The 19,592-nt window shown below is 42.0% G+C and overlaps 1 protein-coding gene across 21 annotated transcripts in view; it reads right to left on the bottom strand.

Annotated features, from left to right (window-relative positions):
* Nucleotides 1–669: 669 nt before the first annotated feature.
* The window catches only part of LOC118394923 (muscleblind-like protein 1), a 60,626-nt gene continuing 41,703 nt past the window's right edge, over nucleotides 670–19,592 (bottom strand). Inside the window, exons 2-12 of one of the 21 annotated variants that reach the window (XM_035788602.2) lie at nucleotides 16,596–16,766; nucleotides 16,355–16,405; nucleotides 15,911–16,120; nucleotides 14,480–14,719; nucleotides 13,209–13,262; nucleotides 12,041–12,194; nucleotides 11,110–11,145; nucleotides 9,552–9,637; nucleotides 7,756–7,782; nucleotides 5,213–5,284; nucleotides 670–4,557 (exon numbers count right to left, since the gene is read on the bottom strand). In XM_035788602.2, coding sequence (XP_035644495.1) covers nucleotides 5,228–5,284; nucleotides 7,756–7,782; nucleotides 9,552–9,637; nucleotides 11,110–11,145; nucleotides 12,041–12,194; nucleotides 13,209–13,262; nucleotides 14,480–14,719; nucleotides 15,911–16,120; nucleotides 16,355–16,405; nucleotides 16,596–16,766 — 1,086 coding nt within the window. In that variant the 3' untranslated portion in view covers nucleotides 670–4,557; nucleotides 5,213–5,227. Of the gene's footprint in view, nucleotides 4,558–5,212; nucleotides 5,285–7,755; nucleotides 7,801–9,551; nucleotides 9,638–11,109; nucleotides 11,146–12,040; nucleotides 12,195–13,208; nucleotides 13,263–14,479; nucleotides 14,720–15,910; nucleotides 16,121–16,354; nucleotides 16,406–16,595; nucleotides 16,767–19,592 lie in introns of all 21 variants that reach the window. The other 20 variants (XM_052464070.1, XM_052464073.1, XM_052464074.1 and 17 more) reach the window with 20 other exon arrangements.

Here is a 19,592-nt window from a genome sequence, read left to right on the forward strand (position 1 = left end):
TCCAAACCTCTAGATTTCAGTTTTCCCCTCCCCACTCAGACCACACACAGACAGTCCTGTCACGCCTTGGTCATAATGTTTTGTGTTTACGTTATATATTTGGTCAGGCCAGGGTGTGAAATGGGTTTATTGTTGTATTTCGTATTGGGGTTTTGTAGTTATTGGGATTGCGGCTGAGTAGGGGTGTTGTATGGGCTTGGCTGCCTGAGGCGGTTCTCAATCAGAGTCAGGTGATTCTCGTTGTCTCTGATTGGGAACCGTATTTAGGTAGCCTGAGTTTCGCTTTGTATTTCGTGGGTGATTGTTCCTGTCTCTGTGTCGTTTCACCAGATAGGCTGTAATAGGTTTCACGTTCCGTTTGTTGTTTTGTATTTTGTATATTACGTTATTTTTCATGTGTCACATTTTCTATTAAAGTCATGAGTAACCACTACGCTGCATTTCGGTCCGACTCTCTTTTGACAAACAAAGAACGCCGTTACAAGTCCTAGTAAAATTATTGCTTGAGAAAATGCTATTTTTGACCATTTTAATGGAAAACAATCATAGCAAGGTCCTTAATGGTTACCCAGAAATGATTTGATATTGAGATAAAAACAGCTGCATTGGACCTTTACAGTAATGTGTTATAGACAAAGTTAACATGCAAACAGGAAGACCACAGATGAGTTGCGTGAGCAAATCAGTGTTTTTATTCTTTTTTTTTATATATATAATTCAGAACAGCAAGAGTCAATTATGGCAACAATAAAATGTGCATAAAACAAATCTGAAGACAAGAAGTAGTACATTATTTTGTAGCAACTATAAGCAAAAAAAGTATGTTTTCACACATACTAAACAGTCAAGCATGTATGCCCCCGGCAGGGAAGAAAGACCTTGGTTTAAGCTGAGAGACAGTGAAATTTGCCCACGCAGCTCTGGTTGGTTTGGAGAAAGGGACACTTTGGTTCCATAGCACTTATACAGCGACCTCGAGTCAGAAATAGGGTGACCTTGACTGAAGACGGTTACATTCATTTGAAAGAGTATTTACCTATACATTTGGTATGGTGGGGAGCCTTCACCTGCTGAGTGCACAGTTGGCTGGTAGCATTAGCTGTGCCCTGTGAGTCCATGTTGACTTGAGTGATCTTACGGTGATTAGAGAATATTTCTGGGGTGGTTTTGTGTTAACGTTACATTTTATTCTTGAGAACTCATGTAGTTTCTTGGTAAGAAATGTATATCACAAGTGCAATTACTTGTCTGAAGTCTTATTTCCCTTCTCCCCAAACATAATTTTGTAAGTTGAAAATATAAACTTTCCATAGCTACTTATATAGATTGTTTACATTTGTGTTCTTTTTTTACATGCAATGAAACAAAAATTTGAAATGGTTTTGTTTATATATCTTTTTAGTTATTGTACCGTAGGGCTAGGCATGAATGGCCTGTTCCAAGATTTGAAATATGGACAATATATGATATTTATAGTATATCATATACTACAAGGGGAGTGAGTGGGAGTGAATGTGGGGGTTACGCCCCTTGAGGATTTCCTGGCAAACTACTAGCCACTGACAAAAGCTTAAAAACGCATAGCTTTTTCTGAATGCATTGGCCTAGAAAATGACACCATTTTCTTTCTTTTTGCAAGCAAATTTGTTTAGCTGGTCTATCCGTTTTGATTTTTTATTTAAATTAACCTAAAAAAGTACTTATCATTATAGAATTTTTTATTCAAAATAATATCTCAATATGATAAATGTATTTTTTTCTCTCTGTTCATTGACTATGTACAGAAGTGCAAAAAGTCAACCTTCGTCCCTTAGGTTAGAGTTCGTTCATCTGCAGCATTACCGACCTTCCCGATTCAGCAAAGTCCACTACCTCACCTCTACTCTCACCATTCACCAAACTCCAGAGACCCATCTATCTCACTGTTCATTTTGCGCTGACATTCAGGGCAATCTTAAGAAATATTAAAACAATATATATATATAGTTTTTAATGGATACAGTAGAAAATAACTTTTTGTTCCTTCTCTAAACATGGACAATCTAAATTTTGACACTATACACTACCGGTCAAAAGTTTTGGAACACCTACTCATTCAAGTGTTTATTTTTTATTTAAAAAAAACTATTTTCTACACTGTAGAATAATAGTGAAGACATCAAACTATGAAATGACACATATGGAATCATGTAGTAACCAAAAAAGTGTTCAACAAATCAAAATATATTTTGTATTTGAGATTCTTCAAATAGCCACGCTTTGCCTTGATGACAGCTTTGCAGACTCTTGGCATTCTCTCAACCAGCTTCACCTGGAATGCTTTTCCAACAGTCTTGAAGGAGTTCCCACATATGCTGAGCACAATGTAGAAAATAATTAAAAGAAAACCCCTTGAATGAGTAGGTGTTCTAAAACATTTTACAGATAGCGTGTTTTCAAACAAGATCTCGACTTGTAGCTAGTTAAAACATTAGTTTTCAGCCAGAGTAGATGCCTCGGCAACACACCAACTGACGCCGTTCATTGTATCAATATCAAAAGGTCGTTGATCAACATGTTTGATCAACTTCTTCAGGCGTCCAGCTACAAGAATGATGTGAATACTTATTCTGACTCCACATATTATTATTAATCATTAGTATGGTTTGAAAATCCAAATCTCTAAATTTACAACGGCTATATAATAATGTTGTCAAGTAGAATATAATAAGGCAGAAATCTACAAACTAAATATTCAAATAGATTAAAATCCTTAAGTAATACATAACACATGAGTTCAATGAAATTTAAGAGTAAATTGTTACTTGAGAAAAAAAACTAAACCAAAACATTATAAGGTGTATGTATGTGTACGAACTATAATATATAATTGGTGTTCATTGCCTGTATGGTGATTGAAAGTACATTTGATTGGGATGGAACCCAGTCCTGTAATCTAAGGCTTCAATAGAAGTACATTACAATCAGTAAAGAGATCTTACACCTCAGTCAAAACATAAAAAACGAAATCACAGAACATAATGGCGTGTGAAAACAAGGGTTTTTAAATGAAATCTCTGTTCCCCCAATTCTGTGTTGAGCCTTCCTTGAATGTGGCCATATACTCCGGTAACCCTTGGTGCATGAGCAGAACTGTGCTTCGGTATCCTGAATCAGTTCAAATCTGATCAAAAAAGTGAGATACTTTTTTCTTCTGTTTGATAAATTCACATCAAATCAGTTATTTGTTGTATTACCACAATTGAAGTAAAATGTGTCTATTGAGAGGTAATAGTTCTGGGGGAGCACAAAAACACTCAACCAAGTGTATATCTTCTTATGACCTAATCAAACGTATCTTTTTTCAACGACACATGGTTTGACAGTGCTTCTTTAGACACACTTTTAGAGTCCCTCCACCTATAACGAAAAAATAAACTCAAAAACTACATTTTGATATAATACCAAAATATCGTTTTTGAGTGGATTTTTCCTAAGGTTGGGGACAAGGAAATGAGACCTCCGTGGAGAGCTAGTACGCCCCATATCACTTCAACAGGCATTAGAGTCTACTGACTTACAACTCTCCCAGTCACTATGAGCTCTGAGTCATAGATCTCCCCGTCTGACAAATACAACGATAAAGCAAAAACAGAAAGGCAAAACAAAAACAAATTGATAAAAGGCACCTCTTATTTTTTTTTTCATTGCAAGAGAGATCAAAGGCTGGAGAGGAACCCATTCCTAATTATCAACCAAAAATCAAATGGCACAATATATATATATAAAGAAAATACACAATGGAGAAATGATGTAAAAAACTAAACTCGAGCCATAAAAACACATATCATAAACAGAATAACACTGCTGAAATAACACTCTGGTTTGGGATGTATGGCCTCTATGGTACACATTAGGTGGTTAAAGCTAGCATGGCTGTGCTTTCAAAGGTACACAGGTGTGTTTCTTACCCAGAACATTCATATGTCCCTGACCCTCATTTTATCATCTAGCTTCACTAGAAGCCTTTTTAAAAACAGAAAACTGTACATGCTAAAATGTGTTGTGCCTTTCTGATTTCAATTCAAATTCAAGGTGCACATTTCAATGTTTTTTTTTTGTAAACCATGAAAACAAATGTATTAATGTAAAAACAAAACAAATAGAAAATGCTGTCTTGGTCTACCGACGTACCAACACAGTATTCTGTACGTTAGACGCCACAACATCTCGCTCTCAGCCTCATGTGTGTGCAAAAAAATGTAAGAAAGAAATTGTGTTTGAACACACAGGTGTAATGTGAATGTATTCAGTGTCTGTCAGCATGGATAGACAGACACTCCTCTTCTCAGCTGGGTGATGCCTTGGAGGACAAGGAGGTGTGTGTGTGTGTATGTATGTGTGTCATGGCATCGACTGGGCACACCGATGTTGGCATGTGTGACAAGAACAGCATTACGGAGCGACTGAGAGATGACGACCGATTCTCCTCCTGTCCATTGCTTGACATTCTGAACATTATAGACATAAAGGCTGAACTCTTTAGACTTGTACAGTGCCAACACACAGTCATTTGATCTGCAAAACAAGAGACAAGGAATGACATTTTGTTTTTTTATGTTAGAAAAGTTATTTTCATTATGTAGCTCGTCTTCCAAGATCTGGATCTTATTTTTGTTCGCTGAAAGGTTGCTTAAATCGGCAATCTGCAGTTTAATCAATAACCTGGCGGCCACCCCGACACTGCTTTGGTAAAAGCTGAAAGATGGGTCTGGAGAAATAGAACCAATCTCATTCATAGACAGAGCACTGGATGTAAGGACTGACGATCCATTATATCAAAATGGTTTATGTTATTACCATCAAGGACCACTTTGGAAACAAGTGTTTAAATATATACTTTCAAGTGCTATCGTCTGGAAATACAGTGTACATCTTGCTGTGTAATGTTTTTACCCAAACAAATCCAAATTCAATGTTTTAATTTGCATTGTTTACCAATATTGGATGAAACCACGCTTATAATTTGGATTCTGATGGGGTACAAGAGTTAAACGAAGCTCACGAGGCATCTATAAGTAATATTCTTCAAGAATCAATGGGTATATATTCATTTCAATGTCCAAAAATGTATGATTGCCGATTGCCCCTTTAAATGTATAAAAATAAAAAAAAACACACTAGCTGCACAGTTAAACATACTGTAGCGAAACCGAGATGAATAGAAACTCACTGTTCTTGACTCGAACTACATTTGAGTCAGATACTTGTGACTACTCAGATGATCGGCAGAAATGATTGGAATCTGGGGGTGGGGACAGAGCAGAGAAATCAAACACAGCAGACATCTTACGCATCAGACATCCACTAGCCCCACTACCACACATCAGCAGGTTTAACCACATTTCTGAGTTCATTACCGAAAAGGAGATGAAGATAAGACTAAATGTGGTTACAATGTTGCATAGATAAAACAAAGCATTTTATAGGATCACTGAAACCTGCTAATCAACGGCCAAGCATCATTTTTTGGAATGTTTGGCAAGAGGAGGGTGGAGGAAGGGGGTGGAAGGAAGAAAATAAAAAGTCAGTCGCTAGTGAGGTGTCTCCTTGTGCAAACTTAAGTCCTACAGCTTGTTGACCTGCAGCCAGGGGTTGGAACCAAAATTATTTTCCAATCATTTTGTATTGTTTTTCCCCCCGTTCCACTGTTCCAACCTGTAAAATAAAGTTCTGAACTGGTTCCCCCAAAAAATATTGGTTTATATCGTTCCTTTTTAAACCTCTGAAATGTTTATTTTTTTATTTTTTACATTAGCTCGACATTAAATGACTTCACAAATCAGTGAGGATAGTGCAGTATGGAGCAGGCAAGCTGTAGTTGTTTAAATCCGCGATGGACAGACAAGTGTAGGGGCGCGAGAAGCGACTGCAATGGTGGGTGGGGGGAGAGCGAGACAGGGTGAAGGAGGAGGCTTTTGGTTTGAAGCTCTGGGCAACTTGTTATGACATGCATTATCTCAATTAGGCCCACAGAACTATACCTACGGAAGAACGGCTTCTATGGAAAATCTTTGAACTTCCGAGAGTTAACATTGGACCAGCGCTAGCAGGCTATCTAGCTAACAAGCTTGTGGTGTGCAGAGTGGCACCATAATTAAAAACAATAGTTAATCCATCCATTGTGAAATGTAAAAGCTATAGTATTGAAAAAGTGAATACATTTTTCCCTAATTAAAAATCTCTCTCTAATTTCTGAATCACGCTTGTAACGTCAGTAGGTTACAGTAGCCTAAGCTTCGGAGGGGGAGGGGCAGGTTGCCTACATGCTCACACTGGCAAATATTTTCAGCTGTCAGGCAGACAGACACTGGAATAAGTTCCTGGGTGACAGAGGGAGGGCTTTGCTGCCTTGTGGTATTTTTTGGGGGGGGACTGAAACGTAACATAATAGTATTAACCGGTTCCCATGCTTTTAAAATAACGGTTCTGAACTGGAACAGTATAGATCACTTTCCTTCCTGGTTCTGATTCTGTTTTTGGAGGGTGTTCAGTTCTGTTCCCCGAAGTGCATTTTTTCCCTTGGGATAATAAAGTTTCAACTAAAGTCTTTAACTTTAAGGGTTGTTGCACTCCCATTACATTATATGTAAAATATGTTAATATTTCACTATGTACATGCATTCTGTCCCCTGTCCTATTTGACCACATACAGTATGGTCTGAAATTATTGACACCCTTGATAAAGATGAGCAAAAATGACTTTATAAAATAAATAATTGAAATACTGAGCTATATTGTATGCCAATATTTTGGGGGAAATTGTGTTATTTTATACTAATACAATTGCCCAGAGAAGGAGATTTTGTTTGACAAGTAATACAAAAAAATACAAAAATAGGTAGGGGTCAAAATGATTGACACCCCTGTTTTCAATACGTTTCAACACCTCCCCTTGAGAGGATAACGGCACTGAGCCTTTTTCTAAAATGTTGAAGAACACATTGGGAGGGATCTTAGACCATTTCTCAACACAGAATCATTCCAGATCCCTGATATCCTTTGTCTGCTCTTATGGCCTGCTTTCTTCAATTCAAACCACAGGTTTTCAATGGGGTTCATGTCCGGAGACTGAGATGGCCATTGCAAAATGTGGATTTTGATGTGCGCTTGGGGTTATGGTCTTGCTGGAAGATCCACTTGCGGCCAAGTTTCAGCCTCCTGGCAGAGGCAACCAGGTTTTTTAGCAAAAATATCCCGGTACTGGGGAAAGTTCATGATTCAGTTGACCTTATCAAGGGCCCCAGGACAAGTGGAAGCAAAATAGCCCCATAACATCAAAGATCCACCACTGTATTTTACAGTAGGAATGGGGTCCTTTTCTGTTCATGCATTCTAATTTCAACACCAAACACACCACTGGTGTGCGTGGCCATTGAGCTCAATTTTCATGACAAATGTAAATGCCTGGAGTTTGCTAAACAACATTGGCACTTGGATTGGAACTGGTGCGTTGGTCAAATTACATGTAAATAGAGCTCTTTGACATCTTTATCAAGGGAGTCAGTCATTTCTGACCCCACCTGTATACTCCTCACTCAAGGGCCTAAGCAGCAGAAGAAGAAAAAGTGGAGTCCTCAGACACCGTAATAGCTTTGACTGCATGTAGGCAGCAGCAGAAAAACACAGGCCGAGCACCAAATGGCACAGAGAGCAACTGCTGCACCTACTGTGCAAAGCGCTTGACAAAAACAAGGAAAACTACCTAATACATACCAATTGCATGTATTCGTTGGTAGTCAACTTTGATAAGGAAGAGTCCTCAAAATGAGAAAGGACAAAGATCAAGGTTAAAATGACGTCAAACATGAGCGACATACAGTAAATGTCTCCCCAGAATGACTAGTTAATGACATATATAACTTGTTTGATAACTACATTCAAAGTTTACCATTACCATGATACATAGATGTACTGTCCTAATAACCTTTCATTAAACGGTTATACGCAACAACCAGTGTAGGCCAACAAGAGGGAGACTGTCTCCCATCCCATCCCTAGCAGACAGGGAAGCACCTACAGAACCTCCATGTGCACTGTGCGTGAAAGGCAGACCCCTTGACTTTTTCCACATTTTGTTACATTACAGCCTTAATCTAAAATGTATGAAATAAAACAAAATTTAATTTCAGACCCTTTACTGAATTCTTTGTTGAAGCACCTTTTGCAGCGATTATAGTCTCGAGTCCTCTTGGGTTTGACGCTACAAGCTTGGCACACCTGTATTTGGGGAGTTTCTCCCATTCTTTGCAGATCCTCTCAAGCTCTGTCAGGTTGGATGGGGAGCGTCGCTGCACAGCTATTTTCAGATCTCTCCAGAAATGTTAGATCGGGTTCAAGTCCGGGCTCTGGCTGGGCCACTCAAGGACATTCAGAGACTTGTTCCAAAGCCACTCCTGCATTGTCTTGGCTGTGTTGGAAGGTGAACCTTCACCTCAGTCTGAGGTCCTGAGCTTCATCAAGGATGTCTCCGTACTTTACTCCGTTCATCTTTCCCTCGATCCTGACTAGTCTCTCAGTCCCTGTCGCTGAAAAACATCCCCACACTATGATGCTGCCACCACCATGCTTCACCGTAGGGATGGTGCCAGGTTTCCTCCAGACGTGACGCTTGTTTCATCAGACCAGAGAATCGTGTTTGTCATGGTCTGAGAGTCTTTAGGTGCCTTCTGGCAAACACCAAGTGGGCTGTCATGTGCCTTTTACTGACGAGTGGCCTCCGTCTGGCCACTCTACCATAAAGGCCTGATTGGTGGAGTGTTGCAGAGATTGTTGTCCTTCTGGAAGGTTCTCCCATCTCCACAGAGAAATCTGGAGCTCTGTGAGAGTGATCATTGTGTTCTTGGTCACCTCCCTGATCAAGGCCCTTTTCCCCCAATTTCTCATTTTAGAAAGATTCTTGGTGGTTCCAAACTTCTTCCATTTAAGAATGATGGAGGCCACTGTGTCCTTGGGGACTTTCAATGCTGCAGAAATGTTTTGGTACCCTTCTCCCAGATCTGTGCCACAAAACAATCCTGTCTCAGAGCTCTACGGACAATTCCTTCGACCTCATGGCTAGGTTTTGCTCTGGCATGCACTGTCAATTGTTGGACCTTATAAAGACAGGTGTGTGCCTTTCTAAATCATGTCCAATCAATTGATTTTACCACAAGTGGACTCCAATCAAGTTGTAGAAACATCTCAAGGATGATCAATTAGAAACAGGATGCACCTGAGCTCAATTTTGAGTCTCATAGTAAAGGATCTGCATACTTGTGTAAATAATTTGAATTTTAATTTGTTTGCAAAAAAATTGAAAAAACAGTTTTCGCTTTGTCATTATGTGGTATTTTGTGTAGATTGATGAGGGGGGAAAATATATTCATCCATTTTAAAATAAGGCTGTAATGCAACGAAAGGGTTTGAATACTTTCCAAATGCTCTGTACGAGAGAGAGAGAGAGAGAGAGAGAGAGAGAGAGAGAGAGAGAGAGAGAGAGAGAGAGAGAGAGAGAGAGAGAGAGAGCAAACCTGATTGGCTGAGGAGGTTGCGAAGGGAACGCTTGTGGCAGATGTGGTGGCTGCAGACGCTTGCGTACCACCGTGCATCATGGGTACTTTTGTCAAAAGGGAAAATCAGGTAAGCAAAAACCCATAGAGGAGTAGAGTGTGGCCAATTGGGCGCCAGGCAAACGTGAGGGACAGGTGAGGGGGAAGAGGGGCAAGGGCCCGATTCTAATTCAATAACTCACTTCCTTTTTCTCTGCCCTCGCTGATGCACACTCAAAGATCTGAGAGGATTGGATACGTGTAAGCAATATGATGCAGACAAGACCTAGAAGAAGGTTGGGTTGGCAGTAACCACATTGCTTAAACACTTCCAGTCCTTTCTGATCTGAGAAGGGAAAGACAGGAGGGAGAGGAGAAGGGAGTAAGTTGTATGATTGGAATCTAGCCATGGGTGTTAAAGGGATAAGGATTTCAGACTGGTACATCTGTGGATGGCATATTACGGTTATACCAGACAAAAGCGGTATAGAGTCTAAGGAATATTTACAGTAACATGGTAGTACACCTGAAACAGAATAAAACTTACATAAAAACATACACTGAGTGCACAAAACATTAGGAACACCTGCTCTTGCCATGACAGACTGACCAGGCAAATCCAGGTGAAAGCTACAAAATATGACCCCTTATTGATGTCACCTGTTAAATCCACTTCAATCAGTGTAGATGAAGAGGAGGAGACAGGTTAAGGAGGATTTTTAAGCCTTGAGACAATTGAGATATGGATTGTGTATGTGCCATTCAGAGGGTGAAAGGGCAAGACAAAATATGCCTTTGAACGGGGTATGGTTGAAGGTGCCAAGTGCACTAATTTGAGTATGTCAAGAACTGCAACGCTGCTGAGTTTTTCACGCTCAACAGTTTCCCGTGTGTATCAAGAATGGTCCACCACCCAAAGGATATGCAGGCAACTTGACACAACTGTGAGAAGCATCGGAGTCAACATGGGCCAGCATCCCTGTGGAACGCTTTTAACACCTTGCTGTCCGTGTGTCAACGGATTGAGACTGTTCTGAGGGCAAAAGGGGGTGCAACTTAATATTAGGAAGGTGTTTCCTAATGTTTTTCACACTCAGTGTATATCGCCAGTATTACAATGTATAGTTATGACTAAACACAGCATTATTTTTTTAAATGACAAAGGAAATGTGCAAATGAGTATATATTATATGCCACAACCAACCCTGTGACTCTGTCAAAGCAAAGGCAGATCCAACTACATGTGGATCTGACCATACTGAGGATTATTAAATGGAGGGAAATTAAAACTATTAGCCTGATCCTAGAACTGTTTGTGCTGTCTTGCCAACTCCTATGGTTATTGAGTGCTCCTATCTTGCAAACTCCTATGGTCACTCGTGTGACAACGACCCTAGCAGTTGCCTAGACAGCACAAAAAAGTGGGAATCATGCCGTACAACTATATGGGTTCACTCAGATGTGATGGTTAGATAGATTGATGTGCGAGTCACTGGCAAGGCTGAAGGCTAATTGGTGGAGAAGGAAAGCTGGAACCTACCAACACCGGCGGTGGGGGTCATGCAGAATATTGAGCCTGCCCAAATGCACATCATGCAGTGCAACAGGAAGTGTGCAACAGGAAGTGGATTGGAAAAGGGGGAGAGAAATCAAAACAGCCCGTCACAAGGTTCGTTAGAATGAAGGAAGAGATCAGGTTAATTAATGAACTGGACAGCATTCAGTAACACAGTAAGCAGTCATCAGTGGTGTGCTCACCAGGGTTGGGGTAAATTCCATTTCAATTCCAGTTAATTCAGAATGTAAACCTAATTCCAATTTAACACATATCTCATTGAAAACCATTGAAGAGAATTGGAATTGGAATTTCAGTGTTTCTAAATTGACTGGAATTGAAATGGAATTAACCCCAACCCTGGTGCTGACTAAACTAGCCAATAAGGAGAATCAGGTAGAGAGTCAACACAGATCAGATAACAAAAATGGATATTAATGTGTGATAAACAGTGATAATAATAGTAATAGCAATCATCAATTAATATAAATAGTTAAAGTCATAATAATAATCATAATAGTGACACATAGCATACACACACGCTCAAGACAGAATCAAAAAAGTGTAGCAGTTGAATATGGAAGCAGGACATACATTATGTTGCCAAACAGATGCAAGGGGACAGAAAGGAGAAACGTCCCAATGCAGTCTCCATCTGACCACATGCACAGCCCCCAGCCCAAACCAAAGCACATTACCAGTGAGGGAACCTGAACACCTGCACCACTTTCAGATTTAGATGGCGGCGTGGAGCCTTTAACATTGTTATAACAATGTTTGCGCTGTTCACCTTCTACGTACTCTAACTCTAATGCTGAGCTCTAACTACCTTCAATGGCCATGCAGGTCTACTCGTTTTAGTTCTACGTATGACAGAGACCATATGAAAGCAACGTGGGCGCCCTGGGAGCCATACCTGAGGGGAGGAAGGCAGCCTGCTGCTGAAACTGCATGTTGGCCAAGGCGTGTTGGTACTGGAGCATGCCCGTGTTGAACATGGCAGAAGCCCCATTAGGCTTCTCCAGGGCTGCCCGCTTGGGCATGGGTGGCATGACACTATGGGGGATCCCCTGACCAGCCCCAACGGAGGGAGGGAAAGAGGGACGGGGGGAGAGAGAGAGAGAGAGAGAGAGAGAGATAGGAGAAACAAACAACGAGAGAGAATGAGAGAGAAAGAGGTGCGTGAGGGAGGCGTGAGAGAGAGGGTGTGTTGGAAGTAAAAACGGGAAAGAAAACAAAAAAAGAGAATTGTTGTTAAGTTAGAGGATAAAAGAACACCACAACAACAAAGTGTAACCGTGTGTAACACCAGCAAGCAAGCAGCAGTCTACATCATTACTACACAAGCAAGAGCATGGCACTAACTGGGGCTACATAGCATTCATATCCAGGATACAATCAGTGACTGAGCTTAATATGGAGGATATATACCGTATAAATAACCCTTTCGCTGACTTAATGCAACTAAAGCAAGCATTGATCTATTAATTAAACAACAAGGCAGCTAAGAAGAGGAAGAGATAGGAAGCATAGAGAGAGAGGGGGCTGCACTGCTAGCGCCATGATCAACTGAATTATGAGCAATCTTATTAACTCGGGTGAGAATGGATCCCTATAATATGACTTTAATCCTATCCCACTCAATCAGACATGCACTAGGAACAAATACATGCATATATACTGTACATACATACTACTGATTTACAACACATTGTACATAAGCTAGAGCAATGCCACCCTTTACATTTACTGTTAACAGCTAAAATGTCCTCAACCCTCTCCTACTGTTAACATGAGCTATAGGTGATTAATTGATTGTGGCCCTTTTTACAGATTCCCATGTCGAATTGATGTTTGTTTGGGAAGCAGGTTTTTATCGCAAACATGGTGGAGATGGTCAATTCAGTCAAAGCCGGGAAGGAAGCCACAATCAGTTTATCACAGGCAATAATGACACATATAGCAACAGGAGAAAAGAAAACACATTACGACAACAAACAATAATTAAAGTAGCTATATCTGGGTTAAGACATTGCACTACGACAAAGCCACATGCCAAGCTAAAAGGTGAAAGGTCATAGTACCAGGTCAAAGGTTGCGTCGAGGGGTCGCTTCAGTGATTTGACAGCCGACTGAGTCTTAATTAGCAGGCAGCGAGCACATGATGGCAATGGGCCAATGGGGTTCAAGCGCATTAACATAAACCAGCAAGCAGAGGTGCATCATGGGGGCAGCAGTGCAGTTCGGGTAGGTGAGAAAAAACAAAACAAATAAAAAACAAATCATTGGAATGCAGTATACAAGGGGATAACATGACTAAGGCATGCACAGTGTGTAGACACTACAGTATTACGGCTGAGAGCTACAGTACAGTACATGGTCATGAGTTCAATAATGGTCTAGCTAAATCAAATACTGTGAAAAGATGTAAACAAGAATCAAATGGAATGTACACTGTCATTACTTCAAAACACTGGGCATTGAGTGATATGATCACACATTCAAATAAATATAACTTACGAAGCATTCATAAAACCCTTTATAAGGTCTACAACAAAAGTCATACTTGATGAAGTGTAGTATAGGGTTTATACCACATCTGGTATAGCACCAGATGTAAGGACCTGTTATATCACCTTTATATAGTGTGACATTTGCTTATAAATGATTATGAAGCATCTATGCAGGCCTTATAAAGGGTTTATGAAGCCTTTATTAAGCAATATGAGCTATAGAATGTTTAAAGTGGGACAAGTGGGACTATTAAATGATCAAAAAGCCATACACTCTAATCTTTCACTGTGCACATCATAGTCATTGTCTCATTACAATGATTAAACACCACAACGTTTGTTTTTTTGCTCTTCATACAAAGCATGGCAAATACTAGGAACAATAGACAAGTGTTACAACGCTAGTGTAGCTGTGGATGTTCAGCTAGAGAGGAATGACCATTGTTATATTAGACTTAGACTGCAGTCAGATAAGCACATTAAATGCATTGAATATGCCAAGAGGAACCTCTGCAGGGGAAGCACACATGGAGACAGAGGATGAAGATACAGATACGATCAGTTAGATCAGCTAAATGCCTGTGTTTCTTTTATCAGCTAACGCCATCAGGCAGAGAAAAAGACTGAGCCATATAATATAATAGAGACGTTGCCTGTAGGCGCATATCTAAGATCAGTTTCTCTGCTTACCCTCCCCAAATCCTAACCATATCCATTGCAACGTCAAAACCCATAACTGACCGTAGATCTGTGGCTACGGGCAGCTTCACCCTACTGTGTGTATTTCCTCATTCCTACAATGCGACTGTTTCCTAGATGATCCAAGATGGCGGACTACTCACCATGGCTGCGGCGGCAGTGGCCTGGTTCACCTGATGCTGTGCAGCCTTGATCTTGGCCTGCAGGTGGGCCGGAGGGTGGAAGTACTTGCACTTCTCCCTGGAGCAGCGGCCCTTGATGTAGTCCATACACACGGTGACCGTGTTGTCGTTGGTGTCGATCATGGTGCTGTCTGAGGGGTGGGAGAAGCGGCAGTCATTCTCCCCCCGGGAGCAGTTGCCCCTCTGGTACTCACGACACACCTGGCGAGGGGGAGAGGGTGTGGGGGAGGGATGAATACATGGATATACATTGATACACACTAGTTTGGTTTCCATCCAATTGGCGTCAGATTTTCATGTGAATATTCTAAAATATCCACTGCCATTTATCGCATAATTCATTTGCATAATTCATATGAACGCATAATTCATTCATTTTCATTCATTTCATTATCTATCGCGGCTTATACAATGACGCGGCTAGTTTATGGATTTTTCCCGCTTTCACAAGATTCATGCCGCCAAAAAACTGAGCACCGTCACATAATGTGACGTAAATCGATCGCGCTCAAACGTCCCACCATTCTGATTACGGTAGTCATTTTGTCACCCTCATCATGGCAAAGACACGGAGAAATGCATATGATGCAGCTTTCAAGTTGAAGGCGATCGATCTGGCTGTTGGAAAAGGAAATAGAGCTGCTGCACGGGAGCTTGGCCTTAATGAGTCAATGATAAGACGTTGGAAACAGCAGCGTGAGGAACTGACTCAAAAAAGACAACAAAAGCTTTCTAGAAAATAAGCTTGAAGACTGGGTCAACACACAGAGAGCAGACGGCCGAGGTGTTTCAACTGAGGCTATTCAATTCCAACACCGAAGGAGATGACTTCAGTCGTTTCAGTGCACAGGAGGAGGAAGATCCAATGACTTTCTTGGTAGGCTACTGTTTACTGCTATTTTTACATTTTTTGTTACAAGCCGTGTTTCGTTAAAGCCTATTAATTGTTGTAACAAGCCGTGTTTAATTTAAAAGCCTATTTATTTTTGTTACAAGCCGTGTTTAGTTTAAAAGCCTATTTATTTTTGTTACAAGCCGTGTTTAGTTTAAAGGCTGTGTAAAGTTAATTTGTTTCAATGTACCGGTAGGCACCTGCGGCTTATAGACATGTAGACATTTATACATTTATGTACAAAATACATATTTTTTAATAATTCAGTGGGTGTGGCTTATATTCAGGTGCGCTTAATAGTCCAGGAATTACGGTAGATGGAAACGTGGTTAGTCATACAGGCATAAGCATTGAGCAAAGTCACTGTGTGTTGAACATGGCATTTGAAGGGCAGCAGAGGGCAGCACTGGCTTTATGTTAACACAGCATGATGTGGCCTAGAATCAGCACAGGCTGCTGGAGCGGGGGGGAGGGGGTGTCCGTCAATCTGAATCGCTTACCTCCAGTCTGTCTGTCCTCATGAGTTTCTGTGCAGCTGCGGCTGCAGCATTGGGGACCTGGCCGTGGTTGGGGTGGCCTGCCATGAGGACCTGCGGGCTGGGCATGATCTCTGCCTGCATCAGGCCGGGCGATACCGGGCCCAGGTACGGGTTGAAGGCTGCCGCCGCGCTGGCATTGGTGGCCAGGCCTGGTGCCATAGAGAACATAGGCTGCAATCGGGAGGAGGGGGCGGGCGGATAGAGACAAGGGTCAAAGGTGAGAGGTTATATTTCCTGGTATGTTAAATGTACTGTATTCAATGTTATGTGGCTTGTCTACACTGATACTGAATTCCCTATATAGTGCACTGCTTTAGGGCTCTGCATGGTCAGAAGTAGTACACTACATAGGGAATAGAGTGTCATTTGAGACGCAGCCGACTGTAAGTGTTGCCATGTAATTACTTGATGTAAACTGAACCTGTTGCTGTCTTGGACCAGGTCATAGAGACTAACCTGGATTGGCAAAGGTTGAATAAAATGAAGAGGGGTTTCAGGTCCTGGGATTCAGTCACAGTTCAGTTATATTCTTTTCCACTCACGTGTATGTGTGTGTATGTGTATTTGTGCGCACATTTGTGCATCTGTGTGTTCTCTCACCATTGTGTATGTGTGTGACTTCACATCCCTACTGTATTTGTCTCACCATAGGCTGTAGCTGTGTGCCGGGCATCATGGCGTTTGCGAGCTGCATCTGCTGGGCCAGCATGGCCATGTTCTTCTGTTGGATGAGGTTGTTCCTGCCGTTGATCTCCAGCTGGGTCTTTAGGTGGCCAGGGGGGTGCAGGTACTTACAGTTCTCCCTGGAACAACGGCCCTGTGAGAGGGAGATCGAGATGTGAAAGGGTAGTGGGGTTTGGACAGCAAGAGAGAGAAGCAATGTGTCAAAGTAAAGTAAGTTGATTCAGATTCAGACAGCACTGCTTTAAAGACGTCCTCCAGTGATTCTTCAACTTTTACTGTTGAAAAGCGATATCCCAAGTATAAATACAGTTAAGTACACACAAAAAATGTTTTGAGCAAAATTGTGTTTTTTAGAGAAAACAAACTTCAAGGAGACTGCCTCGCCTGGTTCACCAACTACTTCTCAGATAGAATTCAGTGTGTCAAATCGGAGGGCCTGTTGAACTCTGGCAGTCTCTATGGGGGTACCACAGGGTTCAATTCTCGAGCCGACACTTTTCTCTGTATATGTCAATGATGTTGCTCTTGCTGAGGGTGATTAATTGATCCACTTCTACGCAGAGGACACCATTCTCTATACTCCTGGCCCTTCTTTCGACACTGTGTTAACAAACCTCCAAGCGAGCTTCAATGCCATTACAACACTCTTTCCGTGGCCTCCAACTACTCTTAAATGCTAGTAAAACTAAATGCATGCCCTTCAACACATCGCTGCCCGCACCCGCCTGCCCGACTAGTATGACTACTCTGGACGGTTCTGACTTAGAATACGTGGAAAACTACAAATACCTAGGTGTCTGGCTAGACTGTAAACTCCCCTTCCAGACTCATATTAAGCATCTCCAATCCAAAATGTAATCTAGAATCGGCTTCCTATTTCTCAACAAAGCCTCCTTCACTCATGCCTCCAAACACCCTCGTAAAACTGACTATCCTACCAATCCTTGACTTCGGCGATGTCGTTTACAAAATAGCCTCCAACACTCTACTCAGCAAACTGGATGCAGTCTATCACATTGCCATCCGTTTTGTCACCAAAGCCCCATATACCACCCACCACTGCGACCTGTATGCTCTCGTCGGCTGGCCCTCACTACATATTCGTCGCCAACCCCACTGGCTCCAGGTCATCTATAAGTCTTTGCTAGGTAAAGCTCAGCCTTATCTCAGCTCACTGGTCACTATAGCAACACCCACCCGTAGCACGCACTCCAGCAGGTATATTTCACTGGTCATCCCCAAAGCCAACACCTAATTTGGCCGCCTTTCATTCCAGTTCTCTGCTGCCAATGACTGGAACGAATTGCAAAAATCGCTGAAGTTGGAGACTTATATCTCACTCACTAACTTTAAGCATCAGCTATCTGAGCAGCTTACTGATCACTGGAGCTGTACACAGCCCATCTATAAATAGCCCATCCAGCTACCTACCTCATCCCCATATTGTTTTTATTAACTTTTTTCTGCTCTTTTGCACAGCAGTATTTCTACTTGCACATCATCTGCACATCTATCACTCCACTTTTATATCGCCACTATTGGCCTATTTATTGCCTTACCTCCTTACTCCTTTTGCACACACTGTATACAGATTTTCTATTGTGTTATTGACTATACTTTTGTTTATCCCATGTGTAACTCTGTGTTGTTGTTTTCTTGTCGCACTGCTTTGCTTTATCTTGGCCAGGTCGCAGTTGTAAATGAGAACTTGTTCTCAACTGGCCTACCTGGTTAAATAATGGTGAAATAAAATAAAAATTTAATCAAAGAGTTGGTCTGTTGGGAATCAGTGATGTCAATAGAGGAGAAATAGAGAACAAAAGACGAAAGGACCCCCCCACCCACACTTTTGCTATGTCATGACTTACCTGAACCACCTATTAAGAAGTGCCTTTTGTTAAGTAAATCAGGTGTTAAAAGAGGTGAAAAGGAGACTGGAGGGCCGCTTTCAGCTGACGACTCTGTGTCAGTGTGTGTGTGTGATATGCTGGGAGCTGTTTATAGCCGCATGCCCCTAACCCTGTTTCACCCTAGGTCTGGGCTATGCCTGGCACTAACTAATTGTTAAGGGCTCTTTATTTCTGCTCTATCCTGTGGGACAAAAATGTCTGTGTGTGTTTCTTTGTGCGTGTGTCAGTGTGTGTGTGAGTGTGTGTCTTTATCCATACTTGAGCATGTGTGTGTGTGTGTGTTTGCATACCTGTGTTTGTTCAGGTCAGAAGAGGACTCTATGACGCTTAAAAAATATATATATATATTTTACCAGGTAAGTTGACTGAGAACACATTCTCATATACAGCAACAACCTGGGGAATGATTACAGGGGAGAGGAGGGGGATGAATGAGTCAATTGTAAGCTGAGGATGATTAGGTGACCGTGATGGTATGAAGGACAGCGTGGGAATTTAGCCAGGACACCGGGGTCAACACCCCTACTCTTACAAAAAGTGCCATGGGATCGTTAATGAACTCAGAGAGTCAGGACACCCATTTAACTTCCCATCCGAAAGACGGCACACGACACAGGGCAATGTCCCCAATCACTGCCCTGGGGCATTAGGATATTTTTTAGACCTGAAGAAAGAGTGCCTCCTACGGGCCCTCCAACACCACCTGGTCTCCCATCCAGAGACTGACCAGGACCAACCCTGCTTAGCTTCAGAAGCAAGCCAGCAGTGGGATGCAGGGTGGTATGCTGCAGGGTGGTATGCTGCGGGGTGGTATGCTGCTGGCGCAGGGTGGTATGCTGCAGGGTGGTATGCTGCGGGGTGGTATGATGCAGGGTGGTATGCTGCTGACACAGGGTGGTATGCTGCAGGGTGGTATGCTGCGGGGTGGTATGATGCAGGGTGGTATGCTGCTGACACAGGGTGGTATGCTGCAGGGTGGTATGCTGCTTGCGCAGGGTGGTATGCTGCAGGGTGGTATGCTGCTGGCGCAGGGTGGTATGCTGCTGGCG

Source organism: Oncorhynchus keta, chromosome 15, assembly GCF_023373465.1.
Source record: "Oncorhynchus keta strain PuntledgeMale-10-30-2019 chromosome 15, Oket_V2, whole genome shotgun sequence".
NCBI lineage: Eukaryota > Metazoa > Chordata > Actinopteri > Salmoniformes > Salmonidae > Oncorhynchus > Oncorhynchus keta.